We start from the raw sequence: 25,025 nt of genomic DNA, 5'->3' as shown, positions 1-25,025 counted from the left end.
CCCCCGAACTCTTAGGGACCCAGCCCCAGAGATCCCCAAAGGGACAGGATATTTCTGTGCTTTCAGGTTTGAATTTCTGTCCTCAAACTTAACAGTTAATGCTTGTGGTAAACCAGTCGTATCACCAGTGTGATGTGTGGGCTTTGTTTTCTATTTTGTTTTGGTTTTGCACAGTACGTCATAGAATCAGAGCATTTTGGGTTGGAAAGGACCTTAAAGATCAGTGGTGAGGCACTGGAACAGGATGCCCCAAGCAGTTGTGGAAGTGTTCAAGGAAAGGTTGGATGGGGCTTTGAGAAACCTGGTCCAATGGAATGTGTCCCTGCCAATGCAGGGAGTTGGAACTAGATGAGCTTTAAGGTTCTTTCCAACCCATACCATTCTATGATATAAACATGAATCCCTCTAATAGGTTTATGCTTTCCTTTTCAATCAGGTTGTAAGTCTGCTAGCAGATCTCATACCGAGCCACCCACATGAACATACATGGGTCTCTCATGGCCCCTGTTTACCTCTGGTACCCACCTCAAACACCTTTTGTTTAGCACACTGGCTAACCTGAAAATTTGCAGCAGGGTTACATGAGCATGTTTACATAGGTCTGTCCAGTATCTGAGCCCACACCTGTGGTCTCATAGGTAGTTGGCCTTCAGACCCATGATCTTTCCAGTATTCAACTGCCAGGTCTTTTTTGGACCACTTAGCAGCTATTGTGTCTCAAGTTCACCAGCCAGTTTAAAACATGTCCCCTCACACACAATAGAGAACTTAATCACAGAGAAGATATTTAGAAAGAGCATTTAATAAGGAGAGGAGACAGGGTACAGTGATCACATGCAGGTGTTGGCCTGGCAAGTGTATTGATCAGAGGTTTGCTTACTTGCAACTGTCCTGTTTAATCCTCCTTTATTTCCTCATGCTTATTCCTCTTGGATTCATCTTGCTCTTTCCTCTCCTTTGGCTCTTCAGCTAAACATTGCATTAAAAATTCCGTGTTTGCCTAAAAAAACCCAAAGAATTCCATAAAAAGTGTCACAGACTCCCACAGTTCCCCTCCTCCCAGCATCCCTTAGCAAGTTTGCTTTCCTATGAAATCCGTGATAATCTTGTTTTTTCTTCTCATCAGCTCGAGTTCTGGTTGAATATCTTGAAGGTAATGCTTGAATAGTTTATGTTACAGCTCATTCATCTGCGTCTCTTGAGTTCTGCTCTTACTATTCCTGTTATCTATGTTTTATCAGCTGTGTTTATTTTATCACTTTTATTTCTTGCCTTTGTCTTTTATGCTGAATAAGTAACTTTGACGAGTTATGTTTACAGAAAGTTTCAGTTCGGATATTCCTTTTTTCTCCTCATTTACCTCCCTCTTCCTTCCACCATGTTGCAATTATATTTTTCTGTCTTAAAAGGCTTTAATGCAAGTGAGTTATTGATGTCCTTAGGGAGAAATAAGTAACCTCCTGGAAATGTATGCACAGCTTTTCTCATACAGGTAAGTGGTTTGGTTCTAAGTACAGCCCAGAGTAGTGTATGTTTTCCAGTAACTAAGAATTACAGTTCAAATGTCTCTGCTAAATTTTCCATGTACCATTCCATTTCTGTGTCACAAAGGTAAATACTGCATACTTTTTCTAAATAATACTGTTGCTTTATCACTTAGGATCTGAAACACTATTTCAAAAATATGTTTGTGTCAAAGATGTTAATAATTAATTTTTTTCTTTGTAGAACCAAAATTGCCGTTTCAGCCACCACATCAAGTTCAGCACAAAGTTACAAACACAGAACAGAATGGCATCAAAGAGAATCATTCAAGACACATTTCTCGCAATGACATGAGGCAGCAAAGGAATGAGAAACCCCCTCGTTTTCAAAGGGATATTCAAAATTCAAGGCAGGCTTTGGAAAGTGGTGGGTTACCAAGAAACAGAGGTCCTGAAAGACACACCTCTTTAGAACACTGGACAGATGAAAAAAACAGAAGTGACAGACATTATCCTAGAAATGATAGGCCAAAGGATTTGAGTTATCCCATAGTCACTCACCAGAGTGATATTACCTTCAAAAAAAGGGATAACAGTATGCAAAACAGAGTAGGAAAAGGGGTGTCTTTCACAGAATTCAAGGAGAACTCTGCTGCTCAAGATACTACAGACAACAATAACCAGAAACGGGGCAAAAGGGAAAACCAAATACACAATTCAGAAAATTTTTGTGATAGGAAGGCACGAACAATAAGTAGCGAAGCCTTTATGGTAAGAAGTGAGCAACATTTTGGTGTTAATAACGATTACCAAAATCCTGGTAGAACTGATAATTTTAATGCTGTGCCAAATGGAGATACTGAGCATCATCAGAAAGGTAGACGAGTAGGACCTATCAAGTCATCAGGACCCACTACAATCCCATCTTTTGATGATAAAATGTTGTATTACAACACTGGTCCCAAAAGGAGATCTGGGCCCATCAAACCAGAGAAAATATTAGAACCATCGATTCATGTGGAGTATGGGAAAAGCTGGAGACCAGGGGATGAATGTTTGGCTCTTTATTGGGAAGACAACAAGGTATGCCTTTGCAAAATGAGAAGTACCTCAAATTGCGCTCTTGCATACATGCAGATATTTAGGATGCTAGCACAAAGACAGGGGCTTTGTTCGTAGGTGTGTAGTGTGCTTTTTTGCTAATTTCTTGTTCTATTTTTAAATTCTATTTAGGAGATTTGTCACGTTCATTGCATGAACTTTAAGTGCATAGATTAAGTCATCTTGAAGGTAATTGTTTCTCTCATTCAGGTGAAATTTAGGGTGACTAAGTTTCTAACGGAAGCATTTGACTTAAAGAATGAAAATCTGAGGGGATGAGTATGGATCTAGGTGCCCATATTCATTCCCAGGGAACAATGAACAAGTTTCTGTGCCATCTAGAGTAGTCTGTAATAGTAGGTCTAATGCCGTTTTCTAGAATAAGGTAGTGTGCAACCTGTACTAGTGCAAGGCAAGACCTTGTCTGCAGCAATGGGCTTATTAAAAAAGCAAACAAAAAAAACCCTCTTATTTCAGTCATTACACAAACAGCAAAAGGGTTATTTTTCATTATCACTAGTGTGATAATAAATGTGATAAATAGCTGAAGGATTTGTGGAACAAATGAGTTATGCTGCATGGTAGTTTTGTTTTCTTGATTTTTAGAAGTTTAAATACTTCCTCTTTAGCTGTTTTTTCCTGTTAATGTCTTTTGCAGCAAGACCCTTTTTCTTTCATCTTTTCCTTTGCTAAAAAAGTTTGATGTTATTTTTCCTTTGGTTTGTTATTATCTGTTCAGGAGTTCTCTGTCACTCGTCTTGGGTAGTTTCTGCAGTTTTTGACCCTTTCTGATAACCTGAGAACTCTCTTAAATTCTGTTGTTCTTTGAATAGGTTTTATACACACCATTTTCTGCCTTTTTGGTTATTTATTTAATGTTTGGGGGGGGGAGGTTGTCCATTTTATAGGGAGTAGACCGTGTTACCTCAGGAGCATGACCTTATTTACATGTCTTTTGTCTGTGTGAGTAAAGGAGATGATAAGGCATACAGAATTTTTGATAGTGGCAATATACAGTGTATTGGCTCTCCAAAATAGGAATATGTAGCTTGGGTGGATGGATTAGTGTGAAATATAATGGCATATTGCAGAATTGTTTCCTATTTTCAGAAGAACATTTGCATTACTATGAGATGAGGTTTGGAAATTCTGGAAAACATAAATATATAAGTAGATATAGTGTAATACCGGACTGTTACCTGAAAAGTATTCATCACATTTGAAGAGGGGTTTTTTGAGGGTTATTGTTTTTTTGGTAGTTATAATAAATGCTGCTGCTCCTATCTAGGACAACTTTGAAATATGATGATGTACAGTACTGAGCTTAACCTTATTAGGAGGCAGTGATTTCTTTGTGTTCAGTAGCATAAAAGTGATTGAATTTCTTCAAGAAAGCTGATCTGTATAAATATCAAAAAAATCAAGTTTTGTGTTTATAAAAAGGACTCTGAAGGGGCAGTTTTATATTTTTACCCTATTTCATTATGTGTTAAAATAGGTATATGTTAACATGCACAGTCTATATGGCTGTTAGACGCTTGGTGATAAGTGTATTTTTAAGAAAAAGTCTTACAGTAACACTTCCCTGTGTAGCATTTGTTATGATGAATTTGTTCTGCTTTCAGAGAAATGAAAGCAAGTCTTTTAACTGTTCAGTCTACTTTGATAAACTGCATATTTTCTCAATAAATATTCTAAATACATTCTGTGATGTCCCTGCAGTCTGCCATGTCAAAGTTTAATAACTAGCACTAGTTTAATAACTAGTGCAAATATTACTCAAAATATAATACTAAGACTAAATATATGTACATATTTTATGCATATGTATATATATGTGTGTATACACACACACACACACACACATATGTATTAAAAGGCAGTTGTTAAGCTGTTTGTGGTATTTCAGGTAGCATTTTATGACCTTTGAAAATTTCTCTTTTAAGTTCTACCGGGCAGAAATTGAAGCTCTCCATTCCTCTGGGACAACTGCAGTTGTTAAATTCTGTGATTATGGAAATTATGAAGAGGTGCTTCTCAGCAACATCAGGCCTGTTCATGCAGATACATGGGTATGTGATAACAAATTGTATTAAAAGATATAAACTATGCAGTCTGTACAAAATATGTAACCCTGCAGAAACTAATGCCTACTCATGCAAAGAGTGCCAATTGCATGTGTGGAAAACAGTTAAGCAAATAGACAGAATCTAAAGTTTTAGTTGTCTATATGGAACTTCACAAAGTGTACTATCATGTGATATTCTTTTTGTATAATACATTTCAAGTGTTATTGTTTGAGTAATTGACCTCTCAGCCAAACAGTTCTATACATATTTGCTCTCTAAAAGGTGTTACTTTTAATGCAGTTTTCTGGTTTATTTCATGTACATTGTATGTTCTGTAAGTGTAAGGAAACAGTGTTTTAAAATATATTCTGTGACAGTTTTTGCTACATATGTACGTATGGCTAAAAACAGACGCCTGTATCACTTTATTTTGTACCATGATTTTATTTTTATTTCAGTGATTTCTTTGTTGCCAGATGCTGTGTTGGAGGTGTGTGCCTCAGTCTATTTTATGAGGTTCAGAATGTATTAGCCTTATGGAAATTGGAAATTTCAGAAGGCTTTATTTGTGAATGTCATGGAAATAGAGGTGCATTTTAATTAAAAAAAAAAAATACCAGGAATGCACAATTGTTTGCTGTTCATTCTTGCTATAAACAGCTTCACAAAAAGTATTTGTATAATATTGATCCCTATTGATTAATGGTGGGTTTACTGTGCTTATTTTAATTTCTCACCTCTGGGTCATATGGCCATGTTACTACTGTTGCAGAGGCTGAGCAGTCAACTACTGCCAGTGGTCTTTTAACCTGCCTTGTTGCCTGTAGCTGTCAGATGTCCTTATGGCCTCCGAGATGTCCTTTTTTGTACTTAAAAAAAAATTTGAAAGCTCTTCCCAGCTGGTGCATTGCTGTGTCTATCAAAATTTACTTTTTTTTTTTTTGAGCTGTAGGGTGGTAGTTTCTTACTGTATTATTGTACTTATTTTGATCCTTTTTCTGGGTTAATAATCAGCCTTTTTTTCATGCTTTGGATTACAGTCTTGAGGGGTGGCTTTTATTTTACTTCAGCCCTCTGAAACTTGGTTCTCAAGGTATTAAGAACTTGGCTGGGTGTTACTAAGAAGTTGATCTAGTAGCGAGGTGCTAGCCTGAAGCAGTGGCCATTCTTCCTGTCTCTTTAGTCTGTCTCTGACCACATGGTCTTCATCTTCCCTCTCCTCCCATGCTGGATCATCAGTCATGTAGCCACAGCATGAGTCAAATGAGAGGGACCAGTTTTTATTTTCCCCCAGGCTGATTTGGTTTCTTTTCAGAGCTTGTTTATTAAAGATGACGTAACATGGTGGAACAATGTATGGATAGGGGATTCTGCTGCTGAAGTAGCATAGTCTTAACATTGTGCTGCATCCTGATCTAGTCACTGAGGCTTCCTCAGTTGTTACTGGGCAGGCATAAGGACCTTTCAGTCCATTCAGAAATAAAGCATACCTTTCTCAAGGGAGCCTAGGTGAATAGTGTAAACCCAAACATCTGAATTTAAATCACTATATAGGAAAAACCAACATCTTCATAGTACACAGCATTTTTATGTTTTCTTTCCAAGGTTTTACTGTTTTGTTGCTAAAAGGTTCTTGCAGCTGTAGGAATTTTGCAGGAGAAAGTTGATTAGGACCTTACTCTTCACTTCTTTGTATTTGGATGCTAGCCCTCATCCTCATTATGCATTTGCAGTTTTTAATTGTCCACTGGAGTCATGCTCTGATACTTGGGTTTGTCTTTTAAGCTGAGCACTGCTGGTCACTTTTCTTTGTCTCAGTGTTCAAATTAGTATGTAAATCTAGATAGCACACACAAATGCAAAATGAAGTTCTCATGCTGCTTAATACTTGATCCTTTGTTGTAAGTAACTTAGAGATATTTCTTCTTCAAGAGAACAAAACAGATTTTAAACTGACTGCAAAAATTACTTTTCTTTCACTGTTCAGTGTTGTCAGCACCAATGCCCTCGTTTTATTAGAAATGTTATATTAAGTTTTATATCAGACCTTCCAGGTAACTTCCAGATAGTCTTTCTTACCTGTCTGTACTGAGGACTTGTTACTAATGTAGATATATACTGTATATGAGTTCTGATGTCCAAATACTGCCAGTTTCTCAGACTCCTTTTTGAAAGAGCTGTTGATATTAAGGAAAGATTTAGTGAATTGACTTAAAGGCATATATTTAATATATGTGTTATAATTGATGATTCTTTACTGTTTTCTCCAACACACTTTTCAGTACTCATGTGGAATTATTTTTTTAATTTTTCCTACCAACAAATATAAACTGGTGAAAATCTACACTGGGAGGAAGAAAAGTGCTTACCTAGTCACTTGAAAAAGAAGACAAAATATCAGTGACCTTATTTTGATGACACGACCAACTGTTTAAGCTCCTGAGCTTCTGGTCTACTTTTGGCAACCTTTATCATTCTCAAAAAATACTTATCATCAATTTACTATTTACGTTGTTAGTAGGTTTATTATAATTTACTTTTTTCTTCACCCCCTGCTAGTTAACATTCTCTTCTCTATTCCTTCTGTCTCTCTAATAATAAACTGCACTACATTGGTACAAGTTTTGTGGGTTTGGTTTTGGTTTTGTTGATTTCATTTTGTTTTGGTTTGTTTTCATAGAATCATAGAATGGATAGGGTTGAAAAGGACCTTAAGATCATCCAGTTCCCACCCTTACCATGGACAGGGACACTACACACCAGACCATGTTGCCCAGGGCTCTGTCCAGCCTGGCCTTGAACCCTGCCAGGGATGAAGCATTTACCACTTATTTGGGCGACCTGTTCCAGGACCCCACCACCCTCACAGTAAAGAACTTTGTACCTAACATAAACTTCCTCTGTTTAAGTTTAAACTCATTCCCCCTTGTCCTGTCCCTACCGTCTCTAATGAAGGTCCCTCTCCAGCATCCTTGTAGCCTCCCTTCAGACACTGGAAGGCTACAATGAGGTCTTCATGCAGCTTTCTCTTCTCCAGGCTGAACAGCCCCAACTTTCTCAGCCTATCTTCATACTGGAGGTGCTCCAGTCCCCTGATCATCCTCGTGGCCCTCCTCTGGACTTTTGACCATAGATTGAATTTGCCTGATGTTCTCAGGATACATTGTGCTTTCCACTTTAATGGAAAAATTGTTACTAGGTGATCTTAAGACTCCTTAATGAAAGCAAATATGCTGAATGATTCTATAACAGGCACTTCAAAAATGCTTTTGTCACTAAGTCAGTACTTGGTTAAGTTCCTTAAAAAATCTACATTAGTGGTAATTTCTATTTTACTTGGAATTTTCACACCTTATTTGATAGCAGTTTTTGAAAATATGCCCTAAAGCCACTCCAGGAACGTATAACTTAAAAATTTGTTCTTTTATTAAATGAAAACACTGCTATTCACAAAATACTGTGTTCACTGTTAGTTATAGTGTTCTAAGAGTCTATTTAGGTATGCAGATAAAGTAAAAAATTACGGGAATATTGTAGGCAATTCATCCAGTGATTTTTTTTTTTTTCCATATAAATACGGATATGTGATAAATTGCAATTTAAATATTTAAGTTTAGCTTTTCATAGGAAACATGAATTTTTCAGTATGTTCGTAGTACAGTTGGGCCTTCTGTTTGGTTTCTTGTTTTTTGATACTTCTGGAAAATCTTACAGTCTATTTTTTTTTTTTTTTGACACGAGCACAGGTAAGTAGAAACTGCAAAAAACTCCCCCAAATTAAAGTACTCCAGGAGATCAACACTGGGTGATTAGGCAAAAGCAGTAAATTTTGAGAAGGAAATTTAACCAAGAAAACAAGAGGTCGCTTGGTTTGTGAACAACAGGAGACAGCTGTTGCCAGCATACTGGGCAACACAAAGAGGCATTAAATCTAGACTGGGAAATGAAAGTTGAAATGCACATGAAAGAAAAGTTCATTTTGCAAGGAAGCAAGTGCTCTTTGTACTGAGTCCAGCAATTTTTCCATGCATTGAGTATGTGGCTGAAGTTAAAACTGCAACTTATAACAGTGGTTTGACACTACTAAAATGGAAAATGCCTTCTTTCTTTGTCTTCTGTCTCTTCTTTGTCCCATGGTCCCTGGCCCCACGCTACTCTTTCATGCCTTCTTGTGCAGACTCTGGTGCTCATCCCCTAATGGTTTACAGAGAGCCGTAACTGAAAAGCCTTAGCAGAAGGGCCCGGTGAATAGTGCAGGATTTTCTGTTCACAAGTAGGAATAGACAGATGTAACTAGTTTGTAGGTGGCAAACGTGGAGCTGCTCAGCTGTGACTTGCAGCTGCGTCCTAAATATGAGCAGAACATTGAGTAAAACATTTGTGTAACGTGTAACTTCTGTCCTGCTTTTTACTGTCATCCACCTATTCAGTATTCTCAGAAGTGATACAAAAAATATTCAGTTCAAGGACTGCATTTAAAAAAATCCAACTATTTTCTAAATGGTTATTTTGAATGCACTGAAAGAAGTCTTGCAATTGACTTTCCATCAGAAAGCTTTTAATGAAATTTACTCTGCTCTAATATTGTTAATTTTAAGAGTAAATTGGTTGTTAAAGTATTTTAACAGAGCTTTATTCTGCAGCTATGAAGTCCATTGATTTTTGGGTTTTTAATGTAAAAGTATATTGGTAGTCACTGGGCTGGGCTGAAGTTCACTAAGCTCAGCTGGTAAAGTATGGTGGTGGTACAGGCTGTTTGGAATATATGAGTCCAAAATAAAAGCACTGAGTGTGAGTACATTCCCATTTTCCATTTGTTCAATTCTTGTCTGTCTTATGTAATGGAATGAAAATACCAAAAGTCACAGCAGCTTTTTGTGGCAAAATTTTGAAGAGAAGCTGAAATTCCCAGTGACTTCTGCTTCCCTGTTCACAATCTATTTTTAAATACCAGAAGAAGGCTGACATCCTCCACCCTCTCTCTTGTGTCATTCCAACCTGTTACTGCAGTAGTTTCTTTGTACTTTTCATTGTTTGCTTTGTAAACCTTCCCTATGGATCTGCCAGTTTTTGTTACCTTTTGTAGTTGTGCTTAGTGGCATCATTTCATCTCAGGGTACACAGCCCTAGAGTAGGCATTGTGCAAGTACTAGAAAACTTAGTCCTGGATCCTGGAATATTAGATAAATAATGAATAATAAGCTCTGAAGGATGGAGATAATAAAATATATACATTTTTGGAGTAGTGTACTGGTATAAAACCTCTGCTAGTAATAGAAGGAGAATGAAAATGCACTGAGAGATTTGTGGCCATGTTTGCTTTATAAAATGTAATGTAGATCTTACATGGATAAGGAAGTAGGAAATGGAATAATTTACAATGAGTCACAAGCAAGTGATAAATTGAAAGCAAACAGCAAGGAAGAATGGAAAACTAGAGTTGGTGGCAAGATGCATGACCTAATTGACTACAGAGTTAAAGGAAATAGGGACAGCTTAAGTTTTTACATTGAAGAAGTGGAAGAAAAAGGAAGTGAACATTTTAAGTTTTGTCTATGAAGGGTGGATGCTATTCCAGAAGAGGGATATAGCAGCTTTGAGCATGGGATGGAGAGATTTTAATGTAAATTGGAATAAAGATGAACACAGGAAAAAATCAAAAAACACCCGAAACAGAATGAAAGATGAGCAGTGGTGAATGGATTGAGGATCAGTAGCCAAGAACTGGTGGAGGAAAAGAAATGCATTTACTTGAAAACAAGAAACAATGTTTAATAAAGACACAGCTTGGCAAATTGTTATTTTGCAGAATGTTAGATCCAATTAGGATGAAATGTGAATAGGTAAGGCCCAAGAAACGACGATCTGTCATCTGATGTAAAGATGGCAGCCCTCAACAAGACGATCAGTAACTGGGAGGGGTGTTGCTGTGCAGAGGGAGGGATGAGGGAACAGTTGAAAGGTGTCTGTTGTTCATTCATTCTTATTTTTATTTGCTGCATTGCTTGCCTTCATTTCATTCCAAACCTCAAGAAATGCGATTTCACATTTCACTCTTGCTTATTGTAATAAAAATACTTGAATTGGAAAGGCATGCATCTGAAGCTTTTTAATTCTATGCGTAAAGGCAATTGCACCAAAATAGGTATGTGTAAGATAAATTCTAGTTTTAATTTGATTTTACTGAATTCAAAGGATCAACATTAACATTGAGATTTAATGAAGATTTGCTGCTCTAGAAACTTACTGTGATATACTTATCCTCAGAGCTATTATGGGTGAGATGGGATGCACTAAACTAATTAATTTGTGTTTTCTTTTTTGAGACTACCAAGTTTACAAAGAGAAGATTCATGTCTAATTTGCTATAGTCTCTGTATGCATTGCTGTATTTTCAGTCGTGCGTATATGCCATGAAAGTTCATCAGTTTATTCTTGAAGAGTGAGCTCTTTTATGTTTGAAGCTTTGGCAAAGAATTTTAAGAACACTTGCAATTGCATCTTTACTTTTTTGGCAAATAATACGGAACTGTTTTCAGCTATTCATGTTTCCTGCAGTATACTGAAAGAGCCGGAGATATTTAGATCACTTCAGGCACCTAGCTTACTTTTTAATATTTTGTTGCCAGTACAGCTTGTGTTGTCAGTGATGGGATATTACTTCATATACTAAGTTGAGGCTTTGTACTAAGGCTAGTGGTATTGAAAACAGTGTGGGTTTTTTTTTTTAGTTAGACATAGAATCAGAATCAGCTAGGTTGGAAAATCATCCAGTCCAGCTGTTACCCCAGGACTGCCAAGACCACCACTAAACCATGTCACTGAAGGCCTCATCTACATGGGTTTTGTACACTTCCAGTGATGGTGATTCCACCACTTCCCTGGGAAGCCTGTTCCAGTGCCTTTTGGTAAAGAATTTTTTTCCTAATATCCAATGTAAACCTCCCTTGGCACAGCTTGAGGCTGTTACCTCTTGTCCTATCACCTGTTTCCTGGGAGAAGGGATCAGCCTTTTCTATTTCTTTCTTTTTTTTCTCCTTTTGGGTAATCAGTGTCTCTGAACCTTTTTATATGAGGGAGTTGATAGTGCCGCAAGCAGTAAAAGAGATACAGTGAGAAAATAAGTTTCATGGCAGGGCTCCATGGTTCTCAGCCTTTGGCTACAGTGAAACTAGAAGATATAAGTCAATTAGGCTGTATTAAATTGTGTTGAAAATACATTTTCTTCTACAGCTATTGCAGACGTTCTGTAGTAGGGCTTAATCTGTTGTTCTGGAAATGCAGCTAAGACCACAGACATGCCCTGTAAATAGAAGACCTTACTATGAGGAATGTGGTTGTCTTTAACAGTTATTTTTAAAACTGCATGTTTATTGATACTCAAGCTGATTCAGAAAGATATGTTTCTTGAGTGAGAGCTTACTTTTTACAACAGAAAGTTAGGCTGTAGATTTTCTTTCGTGTCTCTCACAGTGATACATTTTATTGCTGTGACTTGCTTACTCTTTTTTTATATATGCTGTGCCCTAAAACAGTTCCTGAGTATTGAAATTGCTGATGAACTTTTAATGAATCATTCAACATTCTTGGTTTGTGTCCCTGTATGTTCCTGTGTTGCGAATGAAAGGAAATTAAGAATTATATACTCAGTACTTTTTCCTAAAGAGGATTTCTCACAGCATGTTCCCTCCAGACCTGGTGTCTGCTGCAGTGCAGTATTAGAATATTAGAGACAAATGAAATTATAACTGTTTCCCTGAGACGCCATTTGACAGTCATACTCAGGTTCACAAACTTCTTTACTTTTTTTAGCCTATAATTTTATCTTCTATTTCTGTTCATTATCAACTCCAATGCTCTTCAAGTTGTTCTTCTTTAATGTGTACCACACTCGAATGTTCCATCAGATGCATGTTTTTCCTTTCAGTATTTCTTGACCAATGTAAACATGTAGCTATTTTAATCTCTTGGTGATTTTTGTTCTTGTTTTTTTTTCTCTGAATTCCATGTAATTTGTCAATACCTTTCTGGTATTGAAATGCCTAGGAGTGAATGCACTATTGCAAATACGTAATTACATCTCTCCTCACCATTCAGAGGTTATATTTATTATTGCTTCACATAGCAAATTCATATTTAAATTCCTGTCCACTATACTTGGAGGCTTTTTTCATTATTACTGTATCACAGGTTTTTATCCAGTGTTTCAGATCTGTGTTTTTAGTCTGCATATTTTCTGATGCTGTTCCTTGCATTTCCATTTCCAAATTCTTGTATTTCATTCCACACACATTCCTAAGCTCCCAAAAGCTGATGTTTTTCTTGCTCTGGCAGGTTATCAAGGTTATCTCGCTTCTTGAGTTTGTTGCCTGTATGACTTTGGAAAATAATTTTGCTTTAATATATAGGCTTTTGATTTTTTTCTGCCAGTACTTAATAACTTCTGCTGCTGCCCTGGGGATTGAGTTTTGAGATTCTCTATCTTGTTTTTGTTAGCTTTCCTGTGTTAGAAAAAAAACATTCCCATTATTGCTGTTATTTTATTAAGTGGTCATCTGCATAGAAGCAGCAGTTGCTATGCATGCATGAATTTATTGATACATGTATATGTGTGTGTCTCTGTTGTATGTATGTGTGTATATGCCTACTCATGTATAATGTGTTTCCCTACTCATCCATTTAAAAGAATGCTGTATACCTGCAGGAGGATGAAGAAGAAACGTATGAGCAAACTCTAGAATTCCGCAGAGGAGGTGACGGTCAGCCAAGACGATCCACACGACCTACTCAACAATTTTATCAACCTCCAAGAGCTAGAAACTGAATAATAAGAAATAAATGGTAAATATGATGTTGCTATTTTATTTATGAGTTTGGATTTCAAGAAAAGTAGATCTGGATTGTTCTGTACTAAAGTGTCCTTCAGTCTTTGTGAAGTTTGTGAGAGAACTTTCTACAGCTTTGCCAGTAGTTGGGTCTGTAAGAACCATCAGTATTGGGTTGCAAGTGATGAGTATTTTGAAGAAATAAATTACTATAATCACCGTTTTACAAGCAAATAGACAACTTAAAATTCTTAGAAACACCTTGTTTATCACTTTAAAAAATATTAAGCAACAGCATGACCTATTTTATTTTAGTAGTGGCAATCTGTTTATATGGAGCTACACCTACAAAGAACTATTGATGTTAAGTCAGTGCCTTACCATTTAAGTGAAAGTTTTATGGGTCTGTCTTTTTAGTTTAAAAAAGCACTTACTGCAGTCACCTACATGAAAGATATGTTTGGCATATTGCTTCTAAATTTTTTTAGGGATATTGGTTTACTTACAATAGAAGTTGGATATCTGTATTTCTCTAGATGTTGTAGTTGTAGCAAGAGGCATGATAAAGCTGTGGGGTGAGGGAAGGCAATAGAAACACTTCATTCAATAGCTTTTAAATTTTGCTTTGTGTAAGGACTGAAGTCATCTGAGCTAGCTTTTTACTTGATACTTTTTCACCTGAGAGCAGTAGCGTCTTACTCACTTACATTGGATCAGCTTCTCTGAAATAAGTGCCTGCAGTCCCTACTGAACTTAGTACTGTCTGTCTCTGTTCAAGGTCCCATATTCTGCTTTTTATGAGCCATTTATGTGAGGAAATATTCTTTCTATTTTTTTTCACTTAGGGAAGGAGAATGAGCAACACTAAAAACCTATTATCTGTGAGCTCGTCACTGAATGGGGAGGTACAAGGCCTAAAAATATTTGCTGTGCTCTGAATCTTGAGGGTATACCTCCACCTGTGCTCTTTTAATTAGCAGAAATTAAGGGATTATGTATCATCCTCAAAAAATACACCACACATGCACATGCAGAAATGTAAAAAGACCAGCCAGATAAAACAGTTGTCGTTCTTTTACTAAAGAAATCAAGTATGCTGTCCTGCTTTCATTTTACTTGGGGATCTTCTAAATCCTTAATTTTCAATCCTGAATTAAGCAAGCTTTGTAAAGCCACATGCTATTTGATGTACATTGACAGTGTGGCTTTGTCTTGAATCTGACTTTTTTCTACTAGCCAGTTTATTTTTATGGAGCTCTTTTTAGTTCCTTTCCTTGCTCCAGTTCTCCATGATCAGTAGGTTTAATAGGTGCTGCTGATCTCTGCAGCTTTGGTATTTCTGAGGTACAATAATGTATGATTTTGCTTTCTGATCATGTATGATTTTGCTTTCTGATCATGTGCTAGAATACTTTTTTCATTTGGGAGAGTACTGGCAATCTATGAGCAAAATGTATTCTTGGCTGTAGCCAAGGTGATAATTATGCTATTTTTGCCTGTATCATTCAATTTTCTATTTTAAGTATGTGTATCAATCACTATCAATAAACATGTCATGGGGTAGTTTACGCAGAAATAATTCTGGCATATGACCTGAGCCGAGTTCTAAACCAGCTCAGCTGGCTCAGGGGAGTGTCAGTGTGATCAGCCAAATGAAACATGCTCAGTACACACAGCACCGAGAGAGGGTAGTTTTTGTCTTTAGATAATATTTTTGGCATTTCTCTTAATTTTACAGTATAAATCTGGAAAATCATATTTAGCATTGGTCAGATGGGGGGAGAGGGAAGCAGACATCCAGAGAGAGTGATGGTAACTCCTGTATCTCAAGAAGAGTGAATAAATTGTTGGCAGGTAAGGATCAACCTTTCTAAGGCATAGGTGGTTGTTCCTTGCAGGTGTTCTTATACCTTGCTATGAAGATTCTAACGGCATCCTTGGTATCAAAACTGTAAAAAAAGACATAGTTACAGACCTTCCCTTGCCCCAGTTCAAATACTTTTGTGTTCTCCAAGTAAAGGGGTGGGGAAAGAAGATATGTGTTGGAAAATGTGTCATGCAGCTAAATCTATTTTTCAGCAACTACTTTGCTTTAAAAAGTACATCTTTTACGGAAAGTACTTACAGATATATCTTTTTTTTTTCCATCATAATTTAAAACTCTTTGCTTCAGTTGATGAAATGAGGTATTTTCTCTGTCCTCTTTTGACCCAGGACTGTTTGATTTAACATCTGCTCAATTTAGATAGTGCCGATTTGTCATCCAGATCTGAATTTATTAACCCAGGTCACTGTGCAATCAGTGTCTGCTTAACCCTACTAAATTCTGGTTACTTGTGTAAGGCTAACTGTTAGAATATTATGTACATAATTTCTACAATACAAATAGCAAATATTGTAAGAGTTATACATACCTTAAATAGATGTCACTGTAAACAGCAATTCATTATAAGAAGATACAAGTTACTGCTTGTCAGGAAGATCCATCCCTCTAGATCAAAACATTCACTGCCATCTTCTTTGGCTGCCATAACTGATTAGTCTTGAACTTTAATTAAGTAGAGTTAGTATCTCTAACTGGCTAAAATGTAGTAGAACATTTGTGTATTTTATATTAACATGATTTGCTAAATCTAGCTGTTTTGATTAGCTGCTGTATCAGGTTTAGGTTTGTGTTTGGAAAATTTCCAATATTAAACTTGGGTACATTTCACCATAAAAAAATGTAACAGCTATTGGGTGTAAACACCAAAAAGAAGTTGTCAGGATACTCAGTTGGTCTTAGATTCTTGAAACACTAGGATAACTCGGGTAGAAAAAGAAAATAAAGAGGCAAGATGTATCTTCTGTATAGAGGTTGGATGATGCTACTTAAGCTGTATTAGTTCAGTCGAAACAACCCTTTATTTTGTCTAGAATTCATAATAGGGATTTTTTTTCCTCTGCCACTGTGTTCTAGTGAACATTAGGAAAACTGAACAGCTTGTTCTTTTCTACTCAGGAGTATGGCATCTGCAGTTATCTCTGAACAGTGTCAAAAATTCTTCCTCAGTTTGAGAACACTCTCTTGGAAGTCTTCTTTGAAGATAAAAATACTGTAGAGAACAACACAGAAGCTTTTTCTGTGTTGTACAAACAGGCTTTCACCTGCTAGATTTGCTTCTTGAAGCTCATGTAGAGTCCAGTGTAGCTGCTGTTATTTAATTTGTTTGATAGGTAAAGTGATGTGAGGAGGTGGCAATTGTGATACTGTGGTGGACATACGTACCACATATGGCTTATAGCTCCCCATAGTATATCTCATGCTACCATGCATCTTATACTTCAGTTGCATTTTGAAATGCATTACACTTGACCTAATGAGGTACTGGATGAAGACAGTGGAATTAGAGAGAAACCAGTAATAAAAATCTATTAAGCTTTTCCCAAAATAAGTGGTGAATGTAATTGGTTCTTCTCTGATTTTAACCATAGGCAAAAAATCAATCATATTCCTTTTCTAAATTGCTTTCAGCTTACCCAGACTTGTACAACAATGTAGCTTTAATGTCTTGACTTACAGAAGTTCAGGAATAATGAATGTCAGTTCCTAGAAGTGGATTTCTGTGGTTTTTTCCTCCTTTTTATTCCTTTGAGCTCTTGAGAGCATGGTATATTCTTCTTATTTGAAGGTTTTGATATGTTAGAAAAAGACATGATTTATTAGGGGTACCATTAGGAGATCCACTGACACAAAATTTTGCCACAGAAGAATGCTTTACCTCTTTACCAGATGATTAATTACACTGTTTATTCCTGAGGGGGAGTACCTCTGTATTATGGAAAATAACTTTTTTTTTGTTCCCTAAAGAGACAGAGTGCCCTTGATGATTATTTTATATTATAAATTGATACATTCTGGAGAACTTTAATATTGTGGTAGATGCCTTATCCCTGGAAACATTTGAAGTCAGATTGGACGAGGCTCTGAGAAACCTGATATAGTTGAAGATGTCCTTGTGCATTGCTACCAGAAAGAAAATTCACTCTATCCCAGATAAAACCAGGACAAAGAGGTTGGAGTAGAGGACCTTTAAAGGTCCCTTCCAAACCAAACCATTCTGTGATTATGTCCTTCTGAAGACGTTCTTGCTGCACTGTTCTATGTTTCTGGTATTAAGAACAATTGCTACAGACTTGCAGGAAGTCTTGCATTGGTATTTTGAAGACAGAGCAATAGAGTAGTCATGTTAAGGTGAAGTAACAGAAGTATGGGATAATTAGTACCTCACTGTGGTTGCAGTTGATCTAGAAATGATCTTTTATGAATATCTAGCAGTGTGAGATAGAAAACACTAACACAGAATTTTATCAGAGCACTGCATTCAGAGCCCTTGAACCCACTGTCGGTTGTTTAGGGTATGAGTCAAGTACTAGCTTTAACAGGTCTGTAAAATAAGATACTTCTAGAGAATGAGGAGACAAGAATTTAGAATCTAACAATAATAAAAATATATCCTGAGCTTACACTTCCTGTATAGAGTATCATGATTGTATGAAAAAGAAGGGGAACAAGTAATCAGAAATGAGTGTTTTGAAGGATCATAGCTTTTGGAAAATCCTGAAAGAACCTGAGAGTGTGAACTTATGAGTACTTGGTTATTATCTGTTTCTTGGGTTTTCCTTTGCTCCATGACAGAATTAATGTACACCTTCTCACACTTGCTATAAAATCTGTATTAAAGTCCTTCCTTAGCAATGGAGAAACTGCATTTCTGTGAGAAGTCATTGCCAGAAAGTGTTCTTTCCTTGTATAAAACCAATCATACTTATTGTATTGAAGTGCAGCCTTCTGATTTATTCTTTGCAAGACTTCTATCTCTGTAAGTGCTGAAAAGGAGATACCTGCTCTTTTGGAGGAAGAAAATGAAATAACAGTAAAGTGTATGTTGCACAAAAAGCAGAGAGGTTTTATGCTTATCTACTGTATTTTATTTTTCTCATTTAGAAACCTTCTTGGGGTGAGGGGAAATTCACTGGCAGCTCCAACTTGCTGAAGACCTCTAGGAGAAAGCCTGGCTTTTTCCAAGCAACAGGACAGAACAAAGAAAGTTCATGTGAGCAGAAGGAATTTGGACCTGACAACAGAAGAGACTTTTTTAAAGTTCTTAGTTGTATAAAGCTGAATACTTTTTACATATGAAAGAGGCAAATTGTCATTGCTGCCATCAATAAAACCACAGTGCACTATTCTGTTCTTTGCCTTGTATTCTTTTTACTGAGCCTTTATTGTTAGTTAACATAATACTAACGTATCATGATTTTTATTAGTTTTTAATTGATTTTGGTTCTAATATTGTTTCTAGTTAAGTAAAATTTAAACATTTTCTCAAAAGTAGACAGCATTGGGCCTTTATATTTCAGGCTAGCATTAGTGAACCATGTTAAAAATTAACTGCTAATTATTGTACAGAGAAATTCTGATTAGGTTTTGACTGTTTTCTGTGCTTATTGTCCAAAGTTGCTGAAGGCCAAATTACAGATTTGCCTATTATGCTTTTCATAATCTGTGACTAAAAGGTCGAAGGGAAGGAGAAAAAATATCATGAATTTCAATAGTAATTTTCAAATTATTTTAGGTAAATATGTTCTTTTTAGGAATATTTATATTACAGAGGTAGAAACATTTCTAGAAAGTACAGGAAAGTAGTTTAAACAAGAAATACCAAAAGATGCATAGGAGTATTTTAAACGTAAATATGCATATACATGCACACATGTGCAGCCTGTTGAATAGTATGTAATTTCTTGTAGCTTGAAACTTTGCTTTTATTGATTATATTATTAGATTTTTTCAATTATCATTGGTGCTTGAAAGAATCTTTATGTCAAACTACTTCTTATTCTAAGCTGTATCTTTGAATCTTATGTGATTATGACAAATATCTGAAATTTCCTTATTTCTTTAACTCAGAAGCACTCAAGATCTTTGTACCATGCAGATCCCTTCTAAGCTTTATTCTGATCATATAAGTAACATTGAAATAGCATGTGTGTTTCAAGGTAGTTCTGTAAAGACAGAATTTTGCCTGAGATATGTATTAATGGTATTAAGTTGTACAATTCTACTGAATTTCTCTCTGAAGGCTCATGCAGTACTCTGTTTGGATAGAACCTGGTTTATCTGGATGAAAAGAAGTTTTATAATGAGGATGTAATTGAATGCAGTACCTAGGATGGATTACTGTATGAATGCAGTCAAAACATTACAAGTATTTGCAGAATAGTAAGGAACCAAATGTTTTGCTCCCTTAATGGATCCTAAGCAGCTTGTTAAGAATTATAATGCAACCCACTAATAATTCTAAAATTTGGAAACTTAAAACATGAGCTGTCCAGTTTTGAAGCTCTTCACTATAAACTGCCACACAACAAATTTTATGAAGTTTGTTAGATTTTGGTTAGAAATCACTTTCCAAATACTATGAATCATCCTGGTCAGATCTGCTAAATTGTACTAGTAAATAAATAAATTGTAGATCTAATACATTGGATGTTGGATGCTTTACTTCCAGAACTATTGCTAAGACCACTGAAAGCAGCTATTTAGCTTCAGAAAGCAGTGCAGCTATGGCATCTTTTTAAGAAGCAGTTTTGATTTTTGTTTACACATAGACTGCATTAAATTACCCCTATAGTCAGTGTACCAAAGTAATTTCTGAAAGTAACTTTTATGTTCTTTTGAGCTTTCATTCTTGCTGTGAACTAATCTTAAAATTCTGAAAAGTGCCATCTGATTTAGTGAACTGTAAAAAATAATGCCTACTTAGGAAAATTCTAAGCTTATACACCTACAGTGCAACATTACTCTATAGTGGTTATGGTATTGTGAAATTACCACATGTCTGGAGGCAAATGAAATATATTTGAGATTATTGGTTTTGCTTATAAAACCGTAAAGACCATGGCCTGGTCTTTTCACTGATGCTGAGGGACTGGAAAGCCAGAGTAAGCATACAGATAGAGGGTCTTCTTGAAAAGACATGTTGTCTTTGTGTGTTTTATGATTCTTTTCTGTTTTGGTTTTCACTGAAAAAATACTTCTTTTGAAAGCTCTGCCTGCTTAGGATGTGAAGAACCAGTGATTGAGTAGATAAAAACCATTTGTGTCAACCTGTTCTGAAAAGCAAGAATTAATATATTCATGCTCATTGATTTCTATATCTGGAAACAACATGATGATAAACTATATTTAAATTATTTTACTGATTTGCATAATACATCAATACCACAATTCTAATTAATGAGTTACAATATAGTAAAGTTTACATACAGAAGAACAACATTACTTACCTTTTATGTTCAGAAAAAGCTACCATGACTAGGTCGGTCTTTGATAGGAAAGTTAACTTCTAATTTGTCAAAAACAGCAGCAAAAGCAAGCTCCTGAATTTTGTGGGGCAACATCTGTGTAGTTAGACAAAGAAGGTTGATAAGGAGCACTGGATCCTGATCATCCAAGCTATTTATTTGCTAGCTTGATTTTTGACTCTGTTCTGGAGTGTTCTTGACCAGCTGTTTCTACGACAAACATGTCACAAAGAAACTTTGCACTTTGCAAGCAGGACATGAGCCAGTTGGCCCTGTGAATCAGTAGATCCCTGGTATGTGGCCTTTTAGTAGGGTAATAGATACAGTTTATGAGAATTTCTGTCTTGACTTTAGGAATTCAATTCTAAGGAGATGTTTTCCTTGCCATGGACTTGTATATAACCTTTTTACCTAAAGGAAATAAAAAAAAACAAAACCACAAAAACACAACAAACCCCTGGAATTTCTGATTTAAATTATTCTAAAAGTTATGTGCCAAGGTGGCAATCTTGGCACTGAATATATTATTCTTCCTTTATATTGAGATATAAAATCATTTTGAAACAAAGGGTGGAAATGTTCTGGTTTAACCTTGCATGTTTCCAGAGTTTTATTAAAAAATTTGATTGACGTTGTCATGGTTTTATTTAAAATTCTTCCTTGGACTAACATAATTTGATAGATATTCATACGTGTTTTATATATATACTAATGTAACTTTTCCTTTTGTCACTAACAGGTGTTAATAAGTCTTTGGTAACAGCTGTACACAGCATTTTGAGGATCACTTGTCAAGGTTGCCTCTATCAAGAAACAGTGCTGGAATTGTCTCTGCAGAATCTCTGTCTAATGACTTGAAACCTTATGCAGATAAAACCTGTTGGAAATCTGGCCTTCCAAAGCATTATTAACTCATATGTTCATTGGATGCTGAACACTTGATATCACAGGAAGGACAAATCTTACCCATGAGATGCATTTGGCATTACATACAGAATGAGTAAAAGGTTAATGGAAGATAAAGATTTAGTTTTAGGTAAATCTGAAGAGAGCTTCTCAAGAGAAGTCCTAAACAGCAAAACTGGCTAATGAAGGTTGTTCTAATGTAAGCCAGGTAGCTGAAAGAATCTGGCAGTGTAGGGTAAGCAGTCCCTTTGTAGCAGTATGGGTGGAGGGGACTTCATACAGAAAAGTCTCCAGTGTTTTTGTGCATACACAGGAATGTATTGTTCAGAATTATTGTCTGTAGATGCTTTCTTGGAGAAGAATCCTAGTTTGACTGTCCTTTCATCGCATAACTTCATCCAACTCCAGTAAAATCATAACTTTCTTGAGAACTGTATAAGCCTCAAGAATGGCTATTGCGCAATCTAGCTAACTCAGTTTAGCTTTCTACTTACTGTATGACTGTTGAGGTGTTCTCTTGTTTTGTTTTTTTTTTCTTTTTTTTTTTTCCCTGAAATGCTTTAGAGCAACCTATTGCAGGAGAGCAGTTAAAGTATGGAAGGTACTCCAAACATGTAGCCACTGACCTTCCTATAGCATGACATGCATATGAAAAGCTTTGTGTATTTGTGGTATTCTTCAAAGCAACAGAAGAGACTCATAATTACATTTTTTGTTTTTCTGCTATTTACTGCATGTAATTCTTTATGTTGGCCTGTTCTGGCTTTAAATTACTATTTTGTTTTGAGATTTTGAGAATGGTTCCAAACAATATAAAAAGTAAAGAAATTGCATCAATACTTAATTTTCCCATGAAATTGAGAGACCATAAAAAGTCAGTTTCCATACAAACACATGGGCTGATGATGGACCTAATTATAATCTGGAAATTATGGTGGTATGACTTAAACCGGAATCTAGTATACATTAAAAATAAATCTTACATGTGCTCAAATGATTAATTGTATAATAGCAACAGAGAACTATAGATGGCCTAAAAAAAAAATTCTGCAGCTGCTTCTAAGGAAAATGTTTGCTGTCATAGTGCCTTGTAATATGTCATGTAACTTGAATAATCTATCTTAAAAAGGATGCATAGGTAAATATTGTACAGAAGATACTCATGTCATTTTCGGGCACTTTAGTATGTCATGGGATCTTGGATGCTTTGCTTTGATTTTATACCATATATTTCTAAACTGCAAAGGCTAAGGAACATAAATAATATTTTATATTTGTTTTATAGTCAAAATAGTCTTAACCCAATTATATTTTGTTATAATGTTATTCCTCTGCTATAACAGTTATACTCTTGCATGTTCGTGCACAAATTTAAGTCTCAACCATCCATTTTGTGCTGATTATTCTGTAGCTATTTAGCAAAGGAACTTGTTTTTTTTAGAATAATAATAAAAGTAAAAAGCAGAATAAATAAGGAATGCTGTATCATTTTGATATGCCACGAATAGCGAGGAGGGTTGTACTGGGAGACTAGAATAGCATATGCAAAGCCAGTGTTCCGTGTGCTATTTGAGTAAGTAAAATAGCTTTCTTCAAAACTGATTTTTTTAAATGTAAAAATTTTATAATTCGCCTCTGTCCCTACTAATTAAAAATGTTTCATCCCAGCTTAATTGATGGAATAAGACAAATTATATACTCCAGCATTTCACTACTCCTGCTGTGTCAGTCTCTTTAGGTATGTTATGATCAAATGCCCCCAGTAACAGATATTCTTGATGGTTAGATACAGTGTGGCTGTTTTACTGCAATGGGTTGGATTAAAAGGTGTATCAGAACTTGATTTAACATTGTACCTGGTGAAGTTGAGACACGTCATGCTGTCATTAATCAGGAATAGGAGATACAGCTGAGTTTCAGTGTAGTACAGCTGCAGAAATGACAACACAATTTAGCATGTGCTACTCCATTTTACTTAATTGCTTTAACTGTGAACTCTCATTTTTAAAAGGAAAATATAAATTCTTGCAGCTGTACATAAATCACTGAAAATATGACCAAATTTAAAATGAGAAGCTGATGCCTACCACATCTTTAAAAAGAAAGTTGCAGGAGTTGTGAAATGAGAAAAAATGCCATGTGGATCAGCTGAGAACCTTTGCACTCTGTGTCTGTGGAATCTGACTTTTTTCCCAGATATTAAAGAGCTGAACAATTCCTGATGTAGAATAACTGTATTTGAAAACAACTTAGCCTAGCACCACATTCAGTCTCTGTACTCTGTGAGAAACTTGGCTGTAGCTGCCACTGGCACTGTTTCTCAGAGTCTCGGAGTTGGGAGGCTTGGATGAAAACTGATAGATAGGTTAAGATACTGATGTTGGTTTCAGAGTTTCTTCTAACTTAATGTGAGAAGCTGTATTCTATACTTGGAAAATATGGAAGAAGCTGGAATGTTGTGTGTTTAAATAGTACTTTGGGATAAATATATTATTAATGTGTTGCTAACTGCAGTTGTGCATACTTGACAAGACAGGTGGAAAAGATAACTATTTAAATTATGATATTTAACAATTTTGTGGAATAAAGTATACCATCTGCAAAGAACTTAGCATGCTGAAATGCAGCCGCTAATGGGTAGAATGTACAGTGTTCATAGATAGAATTCCAAAATTAAGATCCTTTGAATGTGATCCCATCTGTGGTAAACTGGTATTTCTACTACATCCTATTAAAGTCACCTTTTGCTAATACCTTGGACAGTGATATTTTAGCCATTACTAATTGATTACATACATAACGCTTTACATGTAAACTGTTGACTAAGTTGGGACTAAGATGGGGTTTAGCTGCACTTAAGCTCCATCAGGAGTTTAGAAAGCAAGGGGATCCACTCTGAACTTCTTGACTCAGTGGGTGGCTCTCCCTTTTTGCATTGTCGGTCTCTAAATCATTCTAAATAAATTCGAACTTTATTTTCCTTTGTATGTTTTATCAATGTAGTAAGTGGTACAGTTAACTGTAGCACTGAACTTTGTTAATTTGCACTTTTACAAATTCATATTAAAACTGCTTTTGCTAATACTTTTGATTCTTTGAGTGACCCTAAACCACCGATTCATGACACTTTATAAAATGCTAGGGAGATCCAAAAATAGGCTGTTTTTAAGTAATTTTTTAAAAGCAAATATAAGGATGCAATTGTGATGGAATGACTCGCATTGTACAGTCTCTAAGCGTGGTTTATCTAGTGCTGCTACTGAGAATTTGCTCTAATATGTTTCTAAAAT

The 25,025-nt window shown here is 35.9% G+C and overlaps 1 protein-coding gene across 3 annotated transcripts in view; it reads left to right on the top strand.

Moving 5' to 3' along the window:
• TDRD3 (tudor domain containing 3) overlaps positions 1–18,712 on the top strand; it is a 96,255-nt gene extending 77,543 nt beyond the window's left edge. For all 3 annotated transcript variants that reach the window (XM_057428909.1, XM_057428907.1, XM_057428908.1), the window contains 4 exons: positions 1,729–2,567; positions 4,532–4,657; positions 13,359–13,495; positions 18,467–18,712. In XM_057428909.1, coding sequence (XP_057284892.1) covers positions 1,729–2,567; positions 4,532–4,657; positions 13,359–13,478 — 1,085 coding nt within the window. In that variant the 3' untranslated portion in view covers positions 13,479–13,495; positions 18,467–18,712. The remainder of the gene's footprint in view (positions 1–1,728; positions 2,568–4,531; positions 4,658–13,358; positions 13,496–18,466) is intronic.
• The last annotated feature ends 6,313 nt before the right edge of the window (positions 18,713–25,025 follow it).

Source organism: Pezoporus wallicus, unplaced genomic scaffold (assembly GCF_028554395.1).
Source record: "Pezoporus wallicus isolate ANWC-B61680 ecotype Strahan unplaced genomic scaffold, APGP_CSIRO_Pwel_v1 contig_3656, whole genome shotgun sequence".
Classification (NCBI taxonomy): domain Eukaryota; kingdom Metazoa; phylum Chordata; class Aves; order Psittaciformes; family Psittacidae; genus Pezoporus; species Pezoporus wallicus.
The sequence above is the reverse complement of the archived record's forward strand: the minus strand, read 5'-3'. Positions and strand labels throughout refer to the sequence as shown.